This window comes from Heloderma suspectum, chromosome 4 (genome assembly GCF_057233095.1).
Source record: "Heloderma suspectum isolate Gila_16-S chromosome 4, 16-S_ref, whole genome shotgun sequence".
Classification (NCBI taxonomy): domain Eukaryota; kingdom Metazoa; phylum Chordata; class Lepidosauria; order Squamata; family Helodermatidae; genus Heloderma; species Heloderma suspectum.
The window spans coordinates 51698678-51716412 of NC_139461.1; the positions used below are offsets into that span (position 1 = coordinate 51698678).

The following is a 17735-nucleotide window of genomic DNA, read 5'->3' on the forward strand; positions in this document are numbered from 1 at the left end:
TCACCCACCGTGGCTTATTCTCAGTGTGGCCTAGCACATCCATTAAGGTGGCCATTCTTGAATAAAGGAATTTCAAAGATAGATAGCAACCTTGAAACTGCTGAAGTATAATTAATCAAGAGGGTCAATTCTATTTCCTGTGGTTTGAATAAGGACAATGGTGGTTTTTTTATCGCACCGATCAGCTCACCATGTCCGCCTTATCACTCAACAACATTTTGTGAATGGCAACTGTTAAGGTAATCATCACTGCCTGTACATTTTGCATTTCAATTCCCTTTGAGAGCACAATTTACATCTCCCCACGCCCACCCGCCAGCATGCGTATATAGATCTGCCAATCTGAGGTTAATGCTTCGTGCATCTAATGATAGAATAGTATAGAACAGTAGGGTTGGAAGGGGCCTATAAGACCATCGAGTCCAACCCCCTGTCCAATGAAGTGGACAGTGTTCACAAAAGCTTATGGTACAACAAATGTGTTAGTCTTCACAGTGCCATAAGACTTCATTTTTTCCAGGAAGCTGTTGACAATATATCTTTTCTTAATCCATTAATTTTGTTCCCATAATGAAAGTGAGAATTGATTTGCGTCCGTAATTAAATTGTATAGGCTAATTGTTGAATTATTCAAGCTAAAAGCTTTTAATCCATGCTAAGAAGATTCAGCTCTTTTGCCCTCAGGTACATCGCCATGTAAGGATACAGGAGGGGGAAACAAACACTTTTGAATATCAAGGAAAGGAAAGGTCTCTTTAATCTTCTTCACCTTAACACCACCTTCTACTCAGTTGTATCCTATTTGAAAGCATAATCTGAATTTAACAGAATTGTTAATGTCTCCCATTCACCAATAAAACTGCTCACCTTATATATTTCAGCCAAACTTAAGGCAACAGCTATAGTAAAAGCATTTTGGACTTCTAAGACTCAGTTCTTCAGCTGATGTAAACTAGCATAAACTTAGTGAGCCAGTTCCTTAGCATTCTGTGATGCAGCACTGAATCATACACTTAGAATAATTGGATCATTGATTTCCCAAGTTTATGCTCTGCCAAAGCAGAATCTTTGCTTCCTGCTGGATGAACACATGTGCTGGATGAACACATACAGGATGTATCCAACAGTAATCTAGCAGAACAACTATAAGTGGCGGCATTGTTCCGTTATTGCTTGCACAACCACCAGTGGAATAACTAGCACAAGCAACACCTAGCCTAATGAAGTTGTAATGAGTTGTGCAACAGTGTGCACAACTACTTGTAAAACAGGCCATGTAATGCCTTTGTGCAATGGCTTCTAGAATGGATTGTGCAATGGCTTGCACAACTGGAATCAAAGTACTTGATTTCTCACTTGAGCAAGGATGAAAACGGGGTTTCCACATTTGGTAGAAATTTTGTGCTAGTGGAATGATATCACTGGATACAACCCACACAGCCCATTGTTCAGTTATATGTCTGGGTTCTTACCTGTATGGCTCCTCTGCCTCTATTTATACAGGCACTCCTAAAGGCAGATGTCCTTCTATCCAAATAATCTCATAGCTGGCCAGTATAGAAAACACGATTATTCTGTTCCTCAGCCATGCAAGATACCAGTATTTAAAAATTGCACACAAGTGGGAAAATAACAATTGCATCGTTGTGTAGTAAGATCAATCTAATCATAGGAACAATTGTGCATTCTAGCCCTTGACAAGTTGGGATTGCTCTGATGCATCCCTGAACTGCTTTTTGGTGGCTTTGGGGCCCCAGGACTCTGATGTATGGTCATATGCCTGGCAACGTCCATGCTCATACAGGTTGATGGTTGGCTTTCCTCTGCACTGTAACAGAACCATGAGTATTGATTCAGTTACCTGCGATCACCTAACATTTCCTCTGAGTTATCAGATAACTTCTTGAGATATGGGTGTCAAGCTAAGCCTCTAATTTAATATTCACCAGATTCCCACTCCACTTCATTCAGCTTAGCAATGGGCAGAAGACAGGTTGCAACATGATTCTGTTAATTGTGCCTTTGGGTTTATATCACTGGATCAGGGTAGACTTGTGCTGAAATTTGCAAGGGTGATTGTACCATCAGTCCTGTAGAAGGAGCTCCTAGAGTCATGCGGCTGGAAAGCTGCTCTGCAACAACAGCTACCACATTGTTAGTAAGGGTTTATAAAAGAATCCTGCACAAGAAGCAGGATGTGCATACTGTCCACACAGAGATTGTTTAGATAGAAATTAAAGTCATGTAAGGCCTACTCTACAGCATACTTAATTTACTGTTTGATCAAGCCCTGCTTCTTAACTTCATCATAAAATTTGTCATGCAAGTCCAATAGGATGACATTACTATGTTCCTTCAGTGCTCTTTATAGGTTCTGACAGATTCATGATGTTGATAGAAAATGTTATCAAACCTAGCTTGTAAAGGAGTCTGCAGAGGGTTCAGAATTATTGATCAACTGCTTTCTATAAAGCTGTTGCTCAAAGGCTACAAAATGAGATGACTCTGCTATAGCATGCATACAAATTCTACTTTATTGTTGCCATCTTGGTAGCTTTAATGAATTTACTTTTGTATAATATAAAAAGAGAATTTCTTTAGTGGATTCTCTAAACACATCCACTAAATAACAAAACACCATATTTGCAAATGCCCATGCTCTTATCTTTAAACAGGGATATGCTTAGTTACAAATGTGATATTGAATAAACCACCACATTTGCTTCCTCTGTCAGTCACATATCCATTATAATTTAAATATGTATTACCAAAAATTGGTACACAGTATGCCTAAACAAAGCTTAGATTATCACATGTAGAATAATCACGTTTTTAAATATATATTAAAGACATAGTGTACATAGTACTAAATACATAGTGTAGTGTACATAGTACTAAATGAACAAACCAACAGATAAGAAAAGAGCAGGATCTTCAAAAGCACGAATGTTGTGACATTTTAAAGACATGTTGTGACACCTGTTCTGTATAGTAGTGACTGGCAGCTTACTTCTCAATTGATGTAAGTAGTGTAAACAATACATCTTGCACCAGTGAGCCAATATCTTATTTCCAAGACTGGCACCCTTTTTTCTTTGATAGAAGTTTTGTTCTTTTAATAGCTATGATACAGGCAGAAACCTAACAGGTATACTTCTGGCATAATTCATTTTCTTGCCCAGAAAAGCAACATCTGTCTCAATTCACTGTCTCTCCCTTTTGCACTAGCAAGCACTAACGATGTTGCACTAGCATTGGTTTATGGTAGCACAACATCATTAGCGCTAGTGTTTTACCACCACTGGATACTACCCCATGGTTTTTAGTTTCCTTTTTAAAGCCCTGGTACTTCAGGCACATGTAGATGTTGTATTTTTAAAGTTAAAGCAGGTAGGGGTATCTTTAGGATAAACCTTGTGGTTACATCACTCTCAAGATGGTATGTATTTCCCCAGGCTTTTGTGATATACGCCCAAAATTCCTATCAAACATACTTCTTAGGAATTTAATGTCAAATTTGTCCACTGCCATAAGAGTTACAATGTGGGATCGGATCTCCTGGCCCATATTACTTCATTGTATTAAAGTCAAGAAGAATACCCTAGGTCTAAGTCTAGTGAAGTCTCCAGATTTTGTTGTTGTTCAGTCGTTCAGTCGTGTCCGACTCTTCATGACCCCATGGACCATAGCACGCCAGGCCTCCAGATTTACTCCTTTACAATTAAAGATAGAGCAGTTTCAGTATGATGTGGCAATAGCTATGGCAACAACTCTCCTGAACAGCCAATCGAATTAGGCACACAAGAGTATGAACATCAGCCATGACTGTATAATATTTTTTCCACACCTTTTAAAATAATTTAATTTGTGAGTACTGTTAATGGTTTGAGTGTATAACTGAGCAGAGAAACCACTGACATCTCCTGTTCCTGTTCCATATTAGAATTCTGTGGGTAGGTTATTTGAAAGGAAGAAAAATAGCTAGTTACAAGCACCAATCTAGACAAAAGACCATCACTTCCTGCCTTTATTTATTATTTATCTCTTACAGTTAGCTTCCACCCTCAGGGGCATGTCTAGTACAAACTCCATTTTGCTGAAACAGAACTGTAGGGAAAATGAAAATCTCTCCTAAACTGTAGATCTTTTATAGACTAGTTTATGTAAGTGTAGTTTAACCATGATTACTGAGATATACAAGACTACATAGCAATCTTAGAAATGCACAGGTTCATGCGCATCCCTAGAACTATGGGCTACTTATTCTATTAGTCACAATGCTTGAACCCCTTATTCCTCTAGATTTTGATACTAAGAAAGAGGAAGCAAACTATTGTGGAGTTGAATATCATAGGCTATCCTGACACAGGACACTGACACCTATATTGTATCATACACACCCAGTAATTTCATCTAATGCAAGAGCTTTGGTTCCTTTTAAAATGTATTGCAACTATTCTTGTTCTGTAGGCCCTTAGCCACTGAGTCATATATTGATCCATGGTATTGCATTTCAAAAGCCTGAAGGCACAAAAGTAGGACAGGACTTAAATTGGGGTTGCTTTAAAACACATAAAAATGAAATGGATGCTTTCCAGCCTACAAGAGCGGATATTAACAGCAAAGCACATCAGTGGCTGACTGTGCAGAAGAAGACTCACAAATGAAGTTGAAATATGGATAAACATTTCTCAAGTTGAAGAACTGCAAAACTTATCTTTGGCCAAGGGTGGTATAGGGGAGATATATGTGACAAGATAAAGGAATCCATTACTCTGTCAAGTCAAGAGATGGGGAGGAATTTCTCCTCAGCATTAAATAAAACACGTCAAACATGCCCCAAAGAAACAGTATTCGGAAAATACGATTAAGGATTAGAATGATATTCACAGGAGCGGGACCTGGTGGAATTACTGAGGTTCAGGGCCCAAGTATGGCAAAGGGGAATGGTTTAGAGGACCAAAGCTCTCCGACCCAGGCTGCATGAAGAAAAACATGAGGCTAAATTGTAGGTCATAAAAGAGCATAGTTAGGCAAACTTATTTCCCTGTATTTATATCCATATAAGCAGATCTTGTAGGATTTGCTGGAGCCAATCAAAAGCAGCGATCGAATGGAATGTGTAACATTCTAAACATGGAGCTGCAACTCCTGACCCACACCTAGCCTGCCATCTATATGGAAACAGAATGAGAAGCGCTTTCTGGTTATATCTGGATTTTCATGAAATCACTTTGGTCAGGGGCACACGAAGCAAGAAAAGTGGAGTATTCGGAACCTACAAACCCGCTTTCATGGGTCACACAGCACTTGAAACCGCCATATTTTGGGGTTGGGTGGGGAGAGTAGAGCTGAACTTTATCACCTCCATTGCTGCTCAGCCAATGAGAGAGGCTTGTTCCCCACCCCCTGTCCACGCTCCCCTGTTCAGGGAAGTTTACTGGAAGTGCTGAATTAAACCCCTGTAGTTTTACCCCACACCTCTCCCCTCTCATCCACCTTTGGGATATTGTGAACAATTAAAAGATACGGCGCTATTGTTAATGGGAAAAAAGGCTACATAATCTGAATGGGTGAAGCAGCTACTGCACTATTCTGAATGCTGGAAATAGTGCTACTGCGATTGTCTGAATCGGAAAAAGAGGCTATAAACTGTGAACGGGTAAAGCAGCTACTGTGCTGTTGTGAATTCCTGAAACAGTGCTACTGCACTCTTATGAATGAGAAGAACAGGCTACACACAGTGAATGGGGAAAGAATGGGGAAAGCTACTGCACTACTGTGCATGCTTGAAACAAGACTGTTTCAATACTTCGCTACTGTGAATGGGAAAAAGAGGCTAGACATTGCGAATGGGAAAGCAGCCCTACTGCGAATGGGGAAAAAGAGGGAATGGGGGGGAAGGGGTTGCCCCACCCCTCGACTAGGTCACTGCCAGGTCACAGAAATAGGCACACCCAGGGAGAAGGATGAATGAGGGGAGAAGGAGCCCGGTGCTCCACAGTGCAGCGGAACCATGCCGGAGCTGTGCTTAAGGAAAAAAGTATTAAAAGGACTTTCCAAAAATGCACCTTTTCCAGAGGGAAGCTGCACAGTTGATGTGGATTGGTGACAGCATCGTCTGTCACGAGCGACCAGGATGTGCTGTCACTCCGCACTAAATTGACCATGTAGCGTGGGCCTAGGACAGAGAGAATGAGAGAAAGAGAAGAGAGAGCACCTGTCCAGGAATATCTAGGGCTGGATCTCTATTGCGTGTGTCAGGAGAGATAAGTACCTCCTTGTGTGACACATTCTCTCAAGGACAATAGGTCCCAGAGTTCCTTAGTGCTTTGAAATCTGCTCAGAGAACATTGGTTATTGGTGGATTAAAAATATAACACATGAAAAAGCTATTTAGTTAGTTTCTGCTGGCATTCCCTAAGCACAGACAGGAGCCAACAGGAAGTGGCAGCAGGGTGGAGGGATATGTTCCATAATAATCATGGATGTTAAGATCCCTGGGACAATAGGAGACAGTGCTGTTGATATGATTTACGGGTCCCAGAACATAGGTGTGCAGGCCTCTGATCTCAAGGGCGCGCAAAAGAACTGACACTAGACACCATGGTCAGAGAACAATAACAAAGACTACAGTCCTATACAAACACTCACCTGAAAGTAAGTTCTATTGAACTCATTGGGGCTTTCTCTGGAATAGACATGCATAGGATTACACTGTATAATGGTATACACACATGCCACACTGCCATGCCTGGCTAAAATATATATATTAGGCAGTCAGAAATGTAAAGTGTTTAAAAACGAAGACGTCTAAAAAAGTTGAAGAATGCCAGTAATCAATCCAATTTTTCAGAACCGAAGAGAGCTTTTATTGGGGGTGGGGGAACTTGTGTTACAAGTTTGTACTGGGTCCAAAGAAATTATGCTTGGATGCTGCTGAAGTTCACAAAGAGAACAGCTGCGTTCGGACATATTAATAAGCCAGAATAGCTGAGCAGATTCACTTCTCATTCATGAGAAGGCTGACTTAATGGGAAGCTTTTGCTGCATCATCAGTTTAGCCACTCATGCTGGTAGGAGGAGCCCATTCTGGCTTATTGACACGTATGAACATAGCCAGAAAGTGCATGCTTGTAGGACCAAGAGTAAAAAGTCTAATCGCACTGTATTGGGAAACAAAACTATTACCTTACATTGCCATTCAGATATTGAAGATTACAAACCATCATGCATGCATGCAGCCTGATCCTATGTATGTTAACTCAGAACTTCTAACTGAGCTCAAAGGGGCTTACTCCCAAGCAAACTGACATTGGCTGCAGCCCTAGAGACTTTGGCTTAGATTCAAAGGTCTCCTTGCAGGAGTGGGAGCACTTCTGTTTGTATACAGGTGTGGGTGGTTTTGTTGTTGCTGATTTCCCTTCACAGTTGCAGCCTCCATGCTTGGGTGGGGGCACAGGGAGCTGCAGCTGGTGACGGGGGGGGGGGGAGACTAATGACCTCCCCCATGCAGACTAGCTTGTACAATGAAAAATGTACAAGTAGATCTTTGGATCCAAGCTTTTAGAATCAGATAAAAATGGAAGTATGTGATTAATTCCACAGGCTTTATGGCAAACCCCTGAAATTTCTATCTGTCAGGAAAAGATTTAAATCCTTTCAAAGGAAAGTGTTAAAGCAGGGATGTGGAACCTCCATGCTGCAGATGTTCTGCATATGGCTCGTAGAGCCTCCTTTGGTTCCTCCAGGGGGCGGGGCATGGCCTTGATGGGGGTGGCAAGAGCTCTGATTTAGAGCTCTGATTTAGTAACAGACTTTATAACTTTGCAATGCACCTCCTGCTCTGCTTTAGATACACATAAGCCTCTGAGATCAGAGGCTTACAAGTATCAAAGGCGGATCCAATAGGATTGAACCTAAGTGTGTTCATCTTTAAGGTGTCACAAGACTCTTTGTTATTTGTGGGTGGTGATGTTTTCCTCTTTTTTTTACTGGATAAGGTTTGTTTTGTTTTAATTTCAGAAATAAATAATGTGGGAAAAGATATTGCCCAATCTTTTCTTGACCACCTGGAAAATCACACTAGTATACAGCTTAACATAGCTCAGCAGGTAATAATACATGATGATCACAAGGAGAAAGAGGATGAACAAAGACATTCAGTTAATGCAGCAGGGGTGTATCCACAATCACTACCACAGACTAGAATTTCTCAGCATGTATTCGCATAATAGAAAAGAGTCTATACTTTTACCCAGCTTTGTAAATAATAACTCAGGAGATGGTTTTAACTGGATATCCCAAAACCCCCTCCCTGTGTTCCATCATCTACTCAGTCCTAGAGGCATGGTGGTGTGGTCCCAATAATATTTGTTTATTTATTTTTTAATTGAAGTTCTATCCCACCCAATAGCCGAAGCACTCTGGGCTGTTCACAAAACAAAACTTAAAACCACAAAATACATAACATAGTAAAACATAATATAAAAACCTTACGTTTAAAATGGAATAAAACCAAACTAATTGTTTATGGCGTGGATCTGGAGTTAGTGGTCTGAAATTCCGCAAAGCAATGGGTTCTGTAATCTGAGGTTAGTGTCCAGGAGATAAAAGGTTTGCCTGCTGCACCAGCATATGCTATTGGCAGTGCGCTAGAGGATATTTACACCAATACAATGTAATTTACGTTAGTGGTAGTGTCAAATAGGATACTGCCGACAGAGCTGAACTGGGCACAATTAACCCTACCTGTACCATGCAGCAATTGTGTGACCTTGAACACATGACTATGTAAATATTTTTGCAAGGTCAGCCTGTGGGGTATTTTTTTTGTACACATACGGTACTCCCCACCATGTATACAAATGCTTATTTAAAATGTGGCTTTTTCACTATGTGCTAACATGCTCAGTAACAATTTCCAGAGTAGCAGCTGTGTTAGTCAGTTGCAAAAAAACAAGAATATTGTGGTACCTTTAAAGACTAAGAGATTTTATTATGGCACAAGTTTTCATGGACTAGAGTGCACTTCATCAATTACATCTGATAAAATAGGCTTTAGCCCACAAAAGCTTATGCCATAATAAAATTTGTTTAAATGAACCTTTATTGTTCAAAGCCATAGGCCATCAATTTTTAAAAACACAGAGGATAAAATGCAACAAACACTAATTTAAAAACAGTACACAAACAATAGTTAAAATGACACGTTTGCATCCCACTTCTCCTCCAAAGTAACAGCTGCAAAGTCCTTCCCCCTAGGTTTATAAGAGGGTACAGTATGATGGCTAGCTCTTAATTTTCTGGCAGCCAGGAGGAAAAACCTGGGTGGTAACATATATATCAGTGCCTGCAAGCAACATACAAATCTGATCCAAGGGAAGTCTATTTGACAGAAAAAAAAGGATATGGTGGAGAAATTTATATCTTGGGGCCTCATACAAATGGCAGGGAAGTAAATAGTGTTCAATATCCTCAACTTTGCCAGGCTCACAGATGCAGAGTCATAAATGAGGTGGGGTATGGTCAAACCTCCCCTCCAGATAAGCAGAGGGCATGCACTGGAATCTTAAAGCTGTGAATGCTTTCCTTACAGAAGCCACAGTAAACATTGTAAAATATTGCTCCAGACCAAATATCATTTTATATAATGGATACCACACTGAGTATGACATTTGGGTGATGGTATATAAGTCCCACCGCTGAGAATATAGATGGATTCTTTCTTTGAACTGTTTAACTCTCTTGGAAGAGAAGGCAGGTAAAACTTCTGTGCTAATCCCATAAGTATGTAGGATATGTCTTACAGAATTTACCCAAGAACTTTGCTTTGGAATTTGCAGTTATTCCAAGAAACATTTTTTTTAGCAGGCGGGAATCATTCATACAAGAGAGCTTCAGCCAATATAGGGCAAGCGCAAGATGAGCACATTTCTATGGAGAGGATTCCTGTTTCTGCCCTTAGAAAGGCAATGGGTATGCCTTGAGGGACAGCTAGCAGGAATCTCATAAATGAATTTTGCACCACCTCTAAGATGGAAACATTGGTATACCCCCATATCTCTACACCATATAACAGTATGTATGTATGTATGTATGTATTTCATTTATATACCGCCCAATAGCCGAAGCTCTCTGGGCGGTTCACAAAAATTAAAACCAAACAGCACACAATAAAACAATTTAAAATATATAGAACATTAAAACCACAATTATAACAATACAACCACAATAAAACCTAGCAGCAGTGCAAGAGTTTAAAATACAGATTTAAAACAGCAAAGATAAAAATTTAGAAAGCTAAAATGCTAAAATGCCTGGGAAAATAAAAAGGTCTTCACCTGGCGCCGAAAGGAATACAATGTAGGCGCCAGGCGAACCTCACTAGGGAGCTCATTCCAGAGCCGGGGTGCCACAGCAGAAAAAGCCCTCTTCCTAGTAGCCACCCGCCTCACTTCCTTTGGCAGGGGCTCACGGAGAAGGGCCGCTGATTATGATCTTACGGTCCGGGTAGGCACATATGGTAGGAGGCGATCCTTCAGGTAACCTGGCCCCAAGCCATTAAGGGCTTTAAATGTTAATACCAACACTTTGAATCGGGCCCGGAAATGGACTGGCAGCCAGTGCAGCTGGAAAAGTACTGGCATAATATGAGCTCGCAGGCCAGTCCCTGTTAACAATCTTGCTGCCCTATTTTGGACCAGTTGAAGTTTCTGGACCATTTTCGAAGGCAGCCCCATGTATAACGCATTGCAGTAATCCAGACGAGAAGTTATCAGAACATGGATAACCGTAGCTAGGCTATCTCTGTCCAGATAACGGCGTAGTTGGTATACCAGCCTAAGCTGATAAAAACAGTTGGGGAAGTACCTTTTTCAGAAATATCTCAACTGCCAGCGTGACAAAACTCCTTCCTTCAAATTTAAGAAGATGCATCAGGGACTGTATAGAGTGGATAGATTTCAGTTTAACTGCCATCAAATGAGGTTTCCAGGAAAGCTGAGCATTAAAACTTGAGACCCAAATATTTAAAATTATGTTGCTGTTCAATGGGCTTATTATCCAATTTCCATGTATGGGGTTTTTTTTCTTCCCAAACACAACCACTTTTGTTTTTGTATAATTTATTAACAGGTGCTCTTTTGTGCAAAACTTACTCAGTTTGATCAATAATCCCTGCATCCCAATTAATGTGGTGGTAATCATAACAATATCATTAGTGTACAAAAGAACTGAGAGCTTGACATCCAAAATAGAAACCGGAAAGTATTCCGAACCACTCACTTCCTGTACAATGTCACTGATATAAAAATTTATTTATTTATTTATTTATTTCATTTCTATACCGCCCAATGGCCGAAGCTCTCTTTAAAATTTAAAAGGAAGGGGGCCAGAAGACATCCCTGACACACACCTCTGTCAGTTGGTGTTTTCTGAGGGCAATCCATTTGCCCCTAATCTGACCCTAAGAGAGGTATTAGAGTGGAGCACTTGTATTAAGTACAGGAGCTGTCTATTTGTGGCAGATCATTTTTGCCGTAGACCGTCTCTGTCTGTAAGATCACAAGTGGAACTAAAATCCATGAAAGAAGCAACCAACTCTCTTCTACCATCTTAAGAGTATTTTTGAATCAAATGATGGAGTACAAAACATTGATCTATTGTGGACTTTCCCTTTATAAACCCAGCTTGTTCTTCAGCAATAACTGAATTTTCAGCAGCCCAAGACTCTAGTCTATATAATAAATATTTGGAATACAGTTTAGAGAGAACACTGAGCAAGCAAATTGGTCTAAAATTATTTGGATCGGCCTTATGTTGCAGCAAGAACTGGGCACCACCAGTCAGGATTTGCTCTAAACAATTATCCTGGGAGCATATCCTCTCCAGGGGCTTTTTTTTTAACATGTAAAGATTTAATTAAAACATTTATTTCATCTGGGGTGACAGGTTCCTATTTACCACAAGAGGAGAGGACGAGAAAATTCGTATTATAAGTAGAGTCTGCATTGATTCCAGGGGTCAGGGGCAAAAAAGTGAAGAAAAATGAGCATGCCACTGCAATGATTGATTGGTTATCAATTGTTGTTGTTTATTCGGTCAGTTGCTTCTGACTCTTCGTGACTTCATGGACCAGCCCACTCCAGAGCTTCCTGTCGGCCGTCGCCACCCCCAGCTCCCCCAAGGTCGAGTCCGTCACCTCCAGAATATCATCCATTCACCTTGCCCTTGGTCGCCCCTCTTCCTTTTGCCTTCCACTTTCCCTAGCATCAGCACCTTCTCCAGGGTATCCTGTCTTCTCATGATGTGACCAAAGTACTTCAGTTTTGCCTTTAATATCCTTCCCTCAAGTGAGCAGTCTGGCTCTATTTCCTGGAGGATGGACTGGTTTGATCTTCTTGCAGTCCAAGGCACTCTCAGAATTTTCCTCCAGCACCACAGTTCAAAAGCATCTATCTTCCTTCGCTCAGCCTTCCTTATGGTCCAGCTCTCGCAGCCATAGGTTACTACGTAAATATTTACGTAGGCTAAAACAGCGAATCAAAAAGGGATGAAAATAGCACCCACTACGCTATTTGTGTTCCCTTTTATTTTCGTTGTCATAGTCTACGTAAATATTTACATAGACTAAGACAGCTAAAAATAAGGAACGCAAATGGCGGCGGCCATAGCTGCCGCCATTTGCGTGCACATTTTTTTTTTTTAACCCAGCCATGATAGGCTATGTAAATGTTTACGTAGCCTATCATGTCTTGTAAAAAAAACACAACAACAACAAACGAGAAGACTGCAAATGGTGGCGGTGGCAGCCGGTCGGAAGACCAGCCGCTGCAGCTGCCGCCGCCGAAGCCGCTGCCGCCCGGACATCTGCCCCAGGTAAGTCTCGTCCCAGGGGGGATCCGCGGGGGGGGCGGCAGGCTGTTCCGCCACGGAGTTCGGGGGGCCGAATGCACTGGCATTCGGCCTCACCAAGATCCGTGATGGAATTCTCTGACATCCCTACCTCCACTGCATATTCATGAGGAATATTAGTGAGCTCATAAATTGTGCAATAAGAAGTTCTTGATCTGAACTACAATCAGCTCCAGGTCTTGTTTTTACCGACTGCATAGATGTCCGCCACCTTTGGCTACAAAGGATGTAGTCAATCTGATTTTGGTGTCGACCGTCTGGTGAAGTCCATGTATAAAGTCGTCTCTTAGGTTGTTGGAAGAGAGTGTTTGTTATGCACAGTGAGTTGTCTTGGCAAAATTCTATCAGCCTATGTCCTGCTTCATTTTGTTCTCCCAGACCATGCTTGCCTGTAATTCCGGGTGTTGTTTGACTACCCACCTTAGCATTCCAGTCTCCTGTAATGAAAATAACATCTGTTTTTGGCGTACTATCCAGTAGGTGCTGCAGATCCTCATAGAACTGATCTACTTCTGCTTCTTCAGCATCTGTGGTTGGGGCATATATTTGGATCACTGTGATGTTAAATGGCTTACCCTGAATTCAAATTGAGATCATTCTGTCATTTTTTGGATTGTATCCAAGCACTGCTTTAGCCACTTTATTATTAATTATGAAGGCTACTCTATTTCTTCTGTGGTCCTCTTGTCCAGATTAGTAGATCTGGTGGTCATTTGATGTGAAGTGGCCCATTCCAGTCCATTTCAGTTCACTGACACCCAAAATGTCTATATTTAATCTTGACATCTCCCCAATAACCACATCCAATTTGCCCTGGCTCATAGAGCTTACATTCCAGGTTCCTATGGTGTGTTGATCTTTAGAACATCGGATTTGTTGTTCACCACCAGCACCATCGGCTGCTAGCCGTCCTTTCGGCTTTGAGCTAGCTGCGTCATCACATCCGGGGCTAGTTGAACTTATCCTCTGTTCCTCCCCAGTAGCATTTTGACCATCTTTCAACCTGGGAGTCCCATCTTCCGATGGTATACCGACATATCTCTGGTTGTACTGATCCATTTAGTTTTCATGGCAAGAATACTGGGGTGGGTTGCCGTTTCCTTCCCCAGGGATCGTATTTAGTCTGACCTCTCTGCCATGACCTTCCTGTCTTGGGTGTCCCACGGTTTAGCTCATGACATCATTGAGGTGCTCAAGCTCCAGCACCACAACAAGGTAACGATCTCCTTTGCTGAAGTGGTTATCATATTGATATGGTTATCAATAATACCATTATAACCTCTTATCCTTTTTACTACCAGGGCCCAGAATCTGGATGAGTTCCTTTCTAAAGCTGCCAGACCTAACTCCATCCATGACTGTCATATGTACTCATCCTTTTTTGATTGTAATACATTTTTATACTCTCTTCGGAGATAGAAGAATTGAAATTTTCCAAAGTGTCCTCATATCTCAGCTTCTTTATGGCTTTTGCTAAAGTGCCCTTCTGAGCTGTGCACTGTGCATCAAACCAACCCTGATTAGGGTATTTAGCTGGGTGGGAGGTTTTAGAGCTGACCACAAAGGGCCTAATCTCTTGAGCTATTGTATCAAAAATTTCCACAGGGTCTGGGGAGGTCAAAAGTTGGTCCCTTTAATAAAATTTGTTAGTCTTTAAGGAAGGGTTCCCCAGCATTGCGTCCATGGGGCCCTCCAATTGTGCCCGTAAAGGGAACTCCCATGAGGCGCCCATGGGCACCCATAGAGGGTTTTCTTAACTTCTCCATTTTTAAAATATACATACATGGATTTGGATATATCCATAGCAATGAATACATACTGAAATGCCTATATATGAAAATACAACTTTCCAGCCATTACACATAGCCTTGCTGCTTCTCTCCACCCAACCCCCTTTCTTGCCATTTCTCTCCCTTCTTCATCCCTAGCCTCCTTCTCTCCCACTCACCCCTTTATTGTGCTGTTTTTCTTGACTCCGAGCCCCTGCCTCACTCTTTCTCCCCACCACCTTTACGTCACTGTTTATCCTTCCCTCCTACCCTTGCTCTTTCTCATCCCTCTACCTCTTTGCCATGCTATTTCCCCCTCTCCCCCAGCCTCTAGCTTTGCTATTTCTCTCCCCCAACCTCTTTCGACTAGTCAGGCTCCCATGACAGCCATTATGTGACTAGCCATATCCTCCATGGGAGCCATTTTGTAGTGGTGCCCACAGCAGTTTCTCAAATTCCCGAATGTGCCCACAGGTCCAAAAAGGGTTGGGGACCCTTGCTTTAAGGTGCTAAAAGCTTTTCTGCTGTAATATGCTTACCATTACTGGAAGAGATGAACACACTTCTGACATGTGTTTGTACGAGCAGGTGGTAGCACCATGATAAGTACACTCCCTAATGTTTTACTCTTACATGGTAAATGTATGGCTGAAGCCACAAGTTGGCCAAGGCCACAAGAGGAATGAAATGGAAACTGTAGTGAGGTGATTAATCTCATAGGGCAGTTGGGCAAATGAACACTATTAAGTTTGCAAAGCATTCTGCAAATTTAAAGAGAAAGGTCTAAATGCGTAACTAGAACATATCAAAACAGAAATATGGTGTGATAAGCTAAAATGTCACGCAGTCAGACAACACAGAGCAGAAGCAACCACTTTCTTGGTTCCTGGTGTGATAATTTTCAAGTCCCAATGTGCCTGCAGGATTGTTATTAAGTTAAACTAAAGTTCAGTGGGTAAATTTCTAAGGAAACAAATGCTGGAGTCAGTCCTATCTTGGAATGCTTTCCCCTAATGCCAGATATGCGGGAGGCAGGCTCAGTACTGCAGGCACTCTGCACATGTTCAGGAGTGCTACTGCTTTCAATATGAATTGTTCTGCCACTGCGTCATAGCTCTACAAATGGTCTTTCTGGGCTGAGCTCCACTAGGCTCAAGACGCACTTGGAACAGGTAGGACTGTGCTCAGACTCACAACAAACAAACAAAATTCCCAAATCCCGGCACTGTCGCTCCTATGAACCTGCTGCGTGTTTCCCCCAGCACTGCCCTTCTTGGAGGAGAGACACCTGAAACCAAGCGGGGCCTCCATCCCTTGCAGCTCACTCGCATACACACCTGCAGCGCACCTTTCCTCCGCGAGGTCAGGCGGGGCTAGCCGGCGGTCAGGTGGCTTCCCTGCCTGCCTGCCCTGGCTGACGTGGACGCGAACCCGCCCTATATCAGGCGCGGGCGGATCGAGTGCGGCTGAGCGAAAGGGGAAGCAGCCGTCGCCGCCGGGCGCCTGAGGGGGCGGAGGTGGGACGGGGCGGGCGGTGAGCCGGTCGCGGTGCTGCAGATAGTCCCTCGACTCCCCCCACCCCCGCCTTTCTGTCTGGGCACACCCGAAGGGAGAAAGCGGCCGCAAGAGAGCCCCGCGGGAGATGGCCGCACAAATGGACCCCGGCAGCGAGCAAGGTAAGGGGCGGGGGGAACCAGGGGGCGCTTGTTTCCTGACGTTGTAGGGACGCCCGAAGAGCCGGGCATTGTTGGCTGACGCCTCCCCCGCTCCCCTTCCCGCCCCCCTGGCCCTGACTGGCCCTCCAGCCGGGGTCCTCCGGCTCGCCTTGCAACGCGGCAGCAGTTGCGCGCGTTAAGTTTGCGTGCTGCGCCCTTCCTTCCTTCCTTCCTTGCTCGCCCGCCTGGGCGAGCTCCTTGCAACCATAGAGGGAGGTGCGCTGCCTAGCATGGGGGGGGGGGAGGCGGCGGCCGCTGGAGCCCCCTTTTGGCCCCGTTGTGGCTCTAGCAAGCGTATTTGGGAGAGCGCGAGAGGTGTGGCGGGTTTGGGTGCCTCTTCCGCCGGAGGCCCTTGGGCGGCTCCGCCCTTCGCTCGCCTGCCTCGCCGCGGGCAGCGTGAGCCCGAGCTGAGTCCGTCGTAGCCGCCGCCGGGCGAGGAGGCTTGCGCGGGCTCTGCGCCTGCCGGGGTGCTCGAGAGAGCCGCCGGCGTCGTGGCGCCTCCGGGGGACCCCCCGCCCAAGCCCGCCGGCGGGAAGCGCCGCTTTGCCCGCCCACACGGCCAGCCCGGGCTGCTCTAGCTCGCGTCGCCCTGGAGGCTGCTTCCTCCTGCCCTTCCTTCCCCGGCGGTTGTTGCATCCGGGAGGCGGGGCCCGCTTGGCTCGCTCGGGGGTGTCGGCGAGGCGAATTCGGCCGTCGGGGAGCTTTTCTGTTGATGCAGCTTATCTAGGACCGGGCTAGGCTGGCCTTGGGGGATGGAGGGGCGGGGGCGGGATGGCGGCGCCCGCGTTAGAGTCCTGCCTGGCGGGCACTGGAAGGTCGAGGTGTGGCTCCGCTCCCTGGACGCCGAAATGGCAGCCCAGGAATCGAACAGCTTACGGCGTGGGGGTGGGTGGAGACGCCTTCAAACCACGCGCGGCCTGGCCCTGGTAAGGGTCAGGCTGGTGGTGATGGGGGGCCGGGCAATGGGATGACTCTTTTGGGTGCGACATTGGCAAATGGAAAGAGCGGCTTGGAAGAAGACCGTCGCTCTCGCTTTTCCCCAGTCAGGTGTCTGGAAGTTAGGTATCTGACCTTGCTGTTTATAATTCTCCCCCCCCCACTCCCCTATAAAAACCTGACATTCTCTATATTAATTCTATATATCTGATGAAGTCGGCTGCAGTCCAGGAAAGCTTATGCCAGAATACACGTGTTAGGCGTAAAGGTGCTGCAAGACACTTTGATGTTTTTCCTGCACTAGACTTAACAGCTATTACTTTTAATCTGTATCTAGGAGCTATGCCTTTTTTCCAGTTTTACTCTAGAGTAGGAGCAGGGGGTCTGATTCAGATTGGGA

At 44.0% G+C, this 17735-nt stretch overlaps 1 protein-coding gene and 1 long non-coding RNA gene across 2 annotated transcripts in view; one reads left to right on the forward strand and one right to left on the reverse strand.

Moving 5' to 3' along the window:
- Positions 1-2513: 2513 nt before the first annotated feature.
- On the reverse strand, positions 2514-16117 carry LOC146346833 (uncharacterized). Its single transcript, XR_014790085.1, has 3 exons — positions 16022-16117; positions 6072-6181; positions 2514-3713 (listed from the first exon to the last, which is right to left on the reverse strand). It is a non-coding gene; the product is annotated as an uncharacterized LOC146346833 (long non-coding RNA).
- A 35-nt stretch (positions 16118-16152) lies between these two features.
- TPD52 (tumor protein D52) overlaps positions 16153-17735 on the forward strand; it is a 47452-nt gene continuing 45869 nt past the window's right edge. Inside the window, exon 1 of the mRNA XM_084849248.1 lies at positions 16153-16360. Within this exon, the coding sequence (XP_084705374.1) occupies positions 16327-16360 (34 nt within the window). The 5' untranslated portion in view covers positions 16153-16326. The remainder of the gene's footprint in view (positions 16361-17735) is intronic.